Source organism: Mycetomoellerius zeteki, unplaced genomic scaffold (genome assembly GCF_001594055.1).
Source record: "Mycetomoellerius zeteki isolate Tzet28-1 unplaced genomic scaffold, Tzet1.0 scaffold70, whole genome shotgun sequence".
NCBI lineage: Eukaryota > Metazoa > Arthropoda > Insecta > Hymenoptera > Formicidae > Mycetomoellerius > Mycetomoellerius zeteki.
In genome coordinates, this window is record NW_017257720.1 from 3,086,211 (window position 1) to 3,094,315 (window position 8,105).

The 8,105-nt window shown below is 36.4% G+C and overlaps 1 protein-coding gene across 8 annotated transcripts in view; it reads left to right on the forward strand.

The window, feature by feature from the left end:
* The window catches only part of Ih (hyperpolarization activated cyclic nucleotide gated potassium channel Ih), an 88,664-nt gene extending 83,835 nt beyond the window's left edge, over positions 1-4,829 (forward strand). For 5 of the 8 annotated variants that reach the window (XM_018458063.1, XM_018458060.1, XM_018458061.1 and 2 more), the window contains 6 exons: positions 570-788; positions 880-1,026; positions 1,535-1,652; positions 1,779-2,055; positions 3,648-3,783; positions 4,046-4,192. In XM_018458063.1, the coding sequence (XP_018313565.1) occupies positions 570-788; positions 880-1,026; positions 1,535-1,652; positions 1,779-2,055; positions 3,648-3,783; positions 4,046-4,192 (1,044 nt within the window). Of the gene's footprint in view, positions 1-569; positions 789-879; positions 1,027-1,534; positions 1,653-1,778; positions 2,068-3,647; positions 3,784-4,045 lie in introns of all 8 variants that reach the window. The other 3 variants (XM_018458059.1, XM_018458064.1, XM_018458066.1) reach the window with 3 other exon arrangements.
* Positions 4,830-8,105: the final 3,276 nt, after the last annotated feature.

An 8,105-nucleotide genomic window follows, 5' to 3' on the forward strand; every position in this document is an offset into this window, starting at 1 on the left:
CTACTGTTAAAGGCTTTCAAAGAGCGACTGACAAATTCATAACAGAAAGTGGAAAATGTAATCAAATATGTCGGTGCTAGATATGGCAAGAAATGTAAACATTTTTTTTCGATTTCTCTGAAACGGAGCAAAAACGAGCATATGTCTATAGGACTTTTTTTCTTAGTTTTTTACTCCTCTACACGCTCCCGAAGTTTTGCCATTTAATTTGGAAACACCCTGTATATCATTTTTTAAATTGTTTAATGTCGTTTTCTCTAAAGCTCCTCATTCATTCAACTTTCATTACCTTCATTATCTTCAATTAATTTCTCTTCTTTTACAAATTACTTAATACACCAATTTTTTAAATCATTTATAAACAAGTATGTTTTTTCAATATACAAAAATAAGTAATAAACTGTACGCGACTAATACGCGAAAGTTATTTGACGGTTTGGCAATCAAGTGACTTTTCAAGGAGCAAGAAATCGGGCGATGCTCCGCGCAAACGCTGTGCACTTTGTGCCAAAATTAGCGATCGATTTGTAAAATGTATTTCCGTGTTACAACCTGACGCCTACTTGCAGGACTCATTTTGGCTGGAACAATACTCGTGGGCCCTCTTCAAAGCCATGTCGCACATGTTGTGTATCGGGTACGGTAGGTTTCCACCACAGTCCTTGACCGACATGTGGCTCACCATGCTCAGCATGATCAGCGGTGCGACGTGTTATGCTCTTTTCCTCGGACACGCGACGAATCTCATTCAATCTCTCGATTCCTCGAGAAGACAATACCGCGAGAAGGTAGATAACACAGCTATAACAACACCAACACGTACGAGAGTAACTCGCTCGGAGTTTGCTAGAATTTAATTCCCGTCTGACTTGTTCGCAGGTGAAACAAGTAGAGGAATATATGGCCTATCGAAAACTACCGAGAGAAATGAGGCAGAGGATCACGGAGTACTTCGAACATCGGTATCAAGGAAAGTTCTTCGATGAGGAACTGATCCTTGGGGAGCTGTCGGAAAAATTGAGAGAAGTACGATAGGATTCATATAAAATATTTTATTTGATGGAGACTGAAAGATCAGATTAAAAATGATATATGTATAATATTTTGATAATTGTGAAATTGAAAATCCAAAAAAATCTTTCATTCTTTCTAATTAATGATATTAAACTATTCGCGTTGCTTGCCCTTTTTGCATTCAGAATCTTCGTTTTCTCTCTTTTCAACGCGTGAATATATTTATCTTATTTTATAGGCAAATTTTTTTGAGAATTCAAACAATGTGATTGAATTTATTAATATTCAACATAGTATCGGCCTCTAGAAAAAATCTATTTCTAGAAAATATTATGAATCGAGAAAATATTTCAGGGAAAGCGTAATTGCAGATAGAAAATCCAAGAAATCTTTTATTCCTTCCAATTGATAATATTAATGTTCAACATAGTATCGATTTTTTAGAAGGCGTCGAAAAGATTTACCATATTTAGATTAAAGAAAACGCATATGTGTCTACTGAGATTGTGCCTCATTTTAGGATGTGATAAACTACAACTGCAGATCGCTGGTGGCGTCCGTGCCCTTTTTCGCCAACGCCGATTCGAATTTCGTCTCAGATGTCGTGACGAAACTCAGATACGAAGTCTTCCAGCCAGGTATCAAGTGTCATAAATGCGTTTCCCACTTGCTAAATAAAACATCTGGGGGTAACACGAGGAGGAATCTTCTCGTGTGTCGCTCAGGAATCGTGCGTGATATTCAAGCGTGTAACGTACTTGCAGGTGATATCATCATTAAGGAGGGTACAATCGGTTCGAAAATGTACTTCATACAAGAAGGCATAGTCGATATCGTGATGGCAAACGGTGAAGTAGCGACCTCGTTATCGGATGGGTCTTACTTCGGCGAAATCTGTCTATTGACAAACGCGAGAAGGGTGGCGTCGGTCCGAGCGGAGACCTACTGCAATCTCTTCAGCCTCTCGGTGGACCATTTCAACGCCGTACTGGACCAGTATCCCCTAATGCGCAGAACGATGGAGAGTGTTGCCGCCGAGAGGTATAAGCTTTGGTTAGGTTTGTTCTATCGAGTTGGTGTGCTAATAGATGTCAATCATCACTCCCACTCCCATCTACTTTATTTGAGCATTTCGTACTATCCGACAAAACGGAGATCAGTCATTTGCTGCCTGTGGAAATCATGTCGCTCTCGCCTTAACATACCGATTTTCGTATGTGTTTGTTAGAACTCGACGCTTGTTTTACACACATATACACACACATACGTCAATGAAATATTTATCGAAGAAAAATTAAAAGCAATGTATTGTTGCTCATTGACCTTCTTACAAATTTTAAGCGAGATAGTTGGAGAGTTGGGAAGAATTTGAGACAAATTTATGATGAAAGCGCACTAACTTATGACGGCTGCGTTCTGTAAAGCGCATGATGTGCATGATGTATCATTTTATTCTTGTTGTTCATCAAATGTTAAACAAGGATAAAATTACATATCATGCGCATCATGCGTTTTACGGAATTCAGCTGATACTTATAATGAGTTGAGAGGGTTAAATCCGTTCGAAATATCTTTAATGCAACGATATTTCGAATAATCGGAATTCGTTTTATATTCACATGCATGAAAGGGAAAATGTCCGATATAGTGGTGCATATTTCATGAAATCGGATATTACCTGAGTGAATAAATAACAATTGTAGCTCAACATCGTGACAAAAGTTTTACACTCTCGACACATTCATTACATGATAATGTTCTATTTATAATTTGGCATAACATATTTCATAAATTATTTGAAATATCATTTTTGTCACACGTCCACACACGAACCAATTGTATGCAGACTTGATTATACGAAGAATTGTATTATAAATTTATAAATTATTTTCTCAATGTTACGAAATTTCCGCTAAAATATTTACAAGCTAATAAGAACACAATTGCTGTTAAAAATATTTTTAATAGCAATTGTATTTGTATAGTTTGTAAATATTTTATTAATAACTAAAAATAAAACAAAATAGCTATCAAAATTTCTTGAATAAAAATTGATTGTCGAAATCACTATTTTATTATTTACACAACAAATAAGAGTCTAAAGCCTATTGGGTCGAAGCTAGGTCTTAGAAGCTTAAATAATTTTCATGTGAATTTATATACCTACCACATATGTAGTCATTTAAAATAATTAATTCGGCGCGCAGTTTCAAAAGATTACTTATGTGGTATATAAATTCACGTGAAAATGATTTAAGCATCTAAGATCCAGCTTCAACCGTTACAGGCTTTATACTCTTACTTGTTATGTATTCACATATACGGTCTTAATAAATCGTTTATTATTTTATTATTTGTTTCATATATTCGCGTATTATTCAAAATTCCGTGATCAGTGTGACAAAAATAAGTAATTTTTTTTATCAGTTTACTTCATTCGACTACCTTTAGCAGTGCAAGTAGCATCGAAACAAATAATAATGGCTGTTGAGTACAGATAAGCGGCGGGTGTAAATAAAGTGCCACGAAAGGGACGAATCACTGTGCTGCTAAGTGGTTTAGAATTTGGTGTGAATAGTAGTTGGTTATGCCCTGTGCGACATTCCCTACGCTTAATCATACTCTCCTTGTAGGTTAAACAAAATCGGGAAGAATCCTAACCTGGTGGCTCATCGCGAGGAAGATCTTGGCAGCGAATCAAAAACGATAAACGCCGTAGTAAATGCGCTCGCGGAGCAGGCCGCGCATGCCAGCGCCAGTGAAGAATCAGTAAGTACACGAATAAATGGCATTCGTAAAATTTATAATTAAGCTATGAATATATGCCCTTTTTATGGCATTTCTTCTCTCAACCAAAAGAAGAAATACATTATTATTCTCGACATATTTTAATCCTTAATCTTACCAATTGCAACTTATTTTTAATCCGAACGAATAGTTATAAATAAAATTAAGTTCTGCAATTTCTCGTATCTTTATAGAAATAAATAGATACATATGCGTATCATCTTTATAAAATTTGTCATTTCAGGTACATAGTATGGAGCTCAGAACGCTACCGGCTTGCCTCCTGCCCAGACCAAAGTCTGAGAACAATTTCGCGAGCCAAGAACTTACGAGGGAAGGACGGAGGATCTTTCACAAGAGCGACACTTTCCACAAAGATTCGTATCAATGACGACACTCGTTTTACTAGCATATGCAGAGATACTAACGGCTCCATGTTGGAAGAATGATAGAACTTATCTCATCGATAGGATAACTATGGTGGTTTTGTGCCCGGTGCTAGGGCGATCCTATAGCAGCGGTCTATACGTAGATATCGGCCATGCCAGTAGTCCTTTAGCAATCGATTTATAGCGCCTTCTTATATTAATCTGACGGCATTTTCGTCCAGGACCGCAAAACCACCGAAATCGAATCCTATACTCCAACTATGATACGGATTTCCGCGAACAAATAAAATAGTACAATAACGTATAAATACTATTAATGATATATAAAATCTTCATGAAACATATATCGCAAAATAATTCCGTAATGGAAAGGTACGGTTTGAAGAATAAAGGAAAAACTTTTACATTTTAGGCCCCTTTATCTTTCAAACTTGATTCAACTGCTTTTATTTAGAAAATGATGAAGCAACTCCAAACAATCGCGAAATTTTAATCTTTTACGAGCACAAGGAAGAAAAAAGAAGAAACATCTGTATCTCAGTTGGAGAACATGGAGCCACGTTTTACGCCGTGTCTCTTCATTGAGAACAATCGCCGCGTCGCATCAGATGCAATATTAAAGATGGACGCAGCGAAGAATGAAGATCTCAAAGACGACGAAGAGCAGGCCTAGAAGTTTATAGAGAATATGTAGCCCACATCCTGGGGGAAAAAAAATTAGGTATAATCCTAAGTAACAGTGTAACGATGCGTAATTCTCTGTGATTTTGCAAGTTGACGTTTCGCACTTTAGGAAAGAAGAAAAAACCAATATAATCTACGTGAAGAATTAGATTGCTCTTTTTTTTTAAAGCAACAACTAACATAGAGAAATCGTCGTAAGACCAGAGTACTCCGATTAAGTTAACGCGATTTATCCTTAGCTTCGTACTGCATTAGAGCCGCGTAAATAAGTGAAAAACGTAATACTCTGTGCAGGGAAAGAAATACAAGAACAAAGGGGAAAAGGTTCACGTAAGATGAGTTAAAAATATCTTATCGGTGAAGGCTCTTTTTCTGATTTCAGACGCGAAATAAGTTTGCGTTCCATGACTTCGCTTGTTTAATAGATCCTCCTTTATTTTGCTACGTTTCAGTTCATTTTATATTATAATGACACTAAAGCGAGTGATGATTACATGTTGCGACTCAATGTCGGATACATTCGACAGACCGTCCTGGTACAGAAATATGATCGGTAAGAAAGAAATTACGGTCGCGCGTTTAAGAATCCGCGGACGAATCCAGAAAAAGAGAGAGTTTGAAATGCGATTATAAGAATTAACCGGTTCTACAAATCTTACCGAGGGCCTGAAGGCTGTGTTTACTTGTTGAGAGTCCTTCGGGCCGCTGTGGTTACATGTCAATGAATGGATTATAAGCGTAATGCGAGTAAAGTATCTTTTTATGAAATGAAAACAAGAAAATACGCGATGTACTATAAAAAAAGCTATAAATACTATGTAATAAATTATTATTATTGTTACGATTATTACTTGCAATGATTACTACACCACTACCGCATAATTAGGCGACTAAATAAATTACCAAAAAAATGATACAGTTATACACATATATGAAGTATTATGCATAGTGGTTAAATATCGTGTTGCAAGGTAACCCTATAATGTTCAGCTCTACGTGCGAAATGGTTTGACACCAACTAAACCGATACTTACAAGCAGTTTATACATCATAATTCTCCCGGAGCTTGATCTATTGTATTCCGTTTTAAATAACGTTTTATAAATACCAATATCTTCGAGGCCAATTGAACCATACCGATCGATCTCGCTTTGCGTATTTTATAGACGCTAACCGAAATCAAACAGAATATTTCATTTCAAATACCTCTTAGCATTCGGCTAAAGAAGTTTTTAAAAGATAATTATAGTACTATTTAGTTTACACAACTATAAATCCTAATCCATGCTCCTTACTTCTTAATCCCAAAGAGCACAAGTATATTTGTAGCATCACGTTAGAACATAACGTTCCTAAATTTCTATAAAATTACAACAAAGCAAACAACACATATTTTTATGAAATTCATTAAAAAGGAGACTATTTTCTTTCAGCACTTTACATATAAAATTAATGAAGTTAACACACTTCTTTTAAGTAGAATATATTAAATCGCGCTGTGCTCTTTAGGATTAAAGGGACGTCCTTTCGACATTAGTAAGCGATCGAACGCAGCTATTCGCCTTTATTTTCTCTCAAATTCGAGATTGCGATGCTCCCTTCCGCGTGAGAAGTAAATCGATCATCCTCTATTAAAAATAACGCCCGAATGTTATTTTTACTTGTATCGTGACGAGACTCCATTAGCGGGTGCACGATTGAAAAGGAGTGAGAGAGAGCCGATCGTTTTTTCTAGTTGACGCGTATACACGTTATCGCGAATACATCAATGTACATATATCTTCACATAAGAATTTAGACGCGCGTTTCATACATATACATATGTAAACATGAACACTTACACACGCGTGCGAGAGGGAGAGAGAACGAGAGAGAGAAAATGAAAAAGAAAAAGTACCTATTTTTCATGTAAGAGAGACATAGTTTTTTGTCATTATTTATACATCTTCAACACACGTCTCATCCTCAATATATATATATATATAAATATAAATAATATATAATAGCCACGAGAGTATAAGGAGAGAGAATGCGTACGAGAGGTCAAAACATTCCAATGGTAGAGTAGTCGTAGACCGCATGTCGACGTTTTTATAGTTTAATCTGTACGAACGGTCTAGGATTAATCTGCCGGTTCGGGCCTAAGAGAGTACGCATTAATATATAAATATTATAAATAAATAAATATATATAACATTGTTACTGTGCTCCGAGACGAGTGCGAGGGAAAGAACGAAGTGATTGTATACAAAAGAAAGAGAGGAAGCTGTACTCTTACTACCACTGCTAACTGATAGGTACTATTTAGCCACTGTCTACTTATGTCGACAAAACGATAAAAAAAGAAAAAGAAACTGCAGCAAGGAAGTGCTGTGTTAGTACTCTATTCGCATACATATACGAAATGTTACGTGTACATAATACCGTACGTAATATGTACGTAAGGAGATACACATCTCTATAGCGCACTACAAAAAAGAAGACGGGGGAGAATAATTCTTTAGGATTAAACAGAGAAATCGTGTGACTATTTGAGGCGTGTGAACCTTACTCCATAAACAGACAAGAGTGAGACACTTATTAAATAAAAACAAAAAAGAGGTGAATAGTTTTTGTATCGAGAGTCAAGTCGCGCATGAACAGCGGAATATATATTGGATCAGACCAGAGGGGGGAGGGTAAGAGGGAGGGGAAATAGATCCGGAAATCGGAAATGGACGCATATAATGTCTGTACCGGCAATGAATTGAGTAGAAAACCCGAGATTTAAAAAAAAAACGAGAAACGCGGGTCTACATTCGTTGCAAGAAATTAACCGGATAGCGTGCACTGGATTACAAGAGCATTAGATACAATTGTCGTCCGAGGTTGATTAAAGTACGTCAATTTAATCGCGATCTATATAGAACATGCAGAATGGGATGCTGCGAAGAAAAAAACGAAATCGTAAACGGGTGTTTCAAATCTCACATATCAATCGTTCTGTTGAAAGATGTCGCGAAAGTATTCGCTGGATGCGAGAATTGTTTTTACAGTGCGCTCAGCAAAAACGCTTGACTGGTATAGCATTTATCGGTTTTGTTTTTAGAATATTCGATCACGCAATTCACTTAAAGCAGATTTAAGACTTGGACAAAATTTCCACGTATTGTACATCTCTCGAATATTCATCGGTAATCTCATTCGTAAATATCATGCTAAATGAGAACGACTGTTTAAAATTATCTTCCC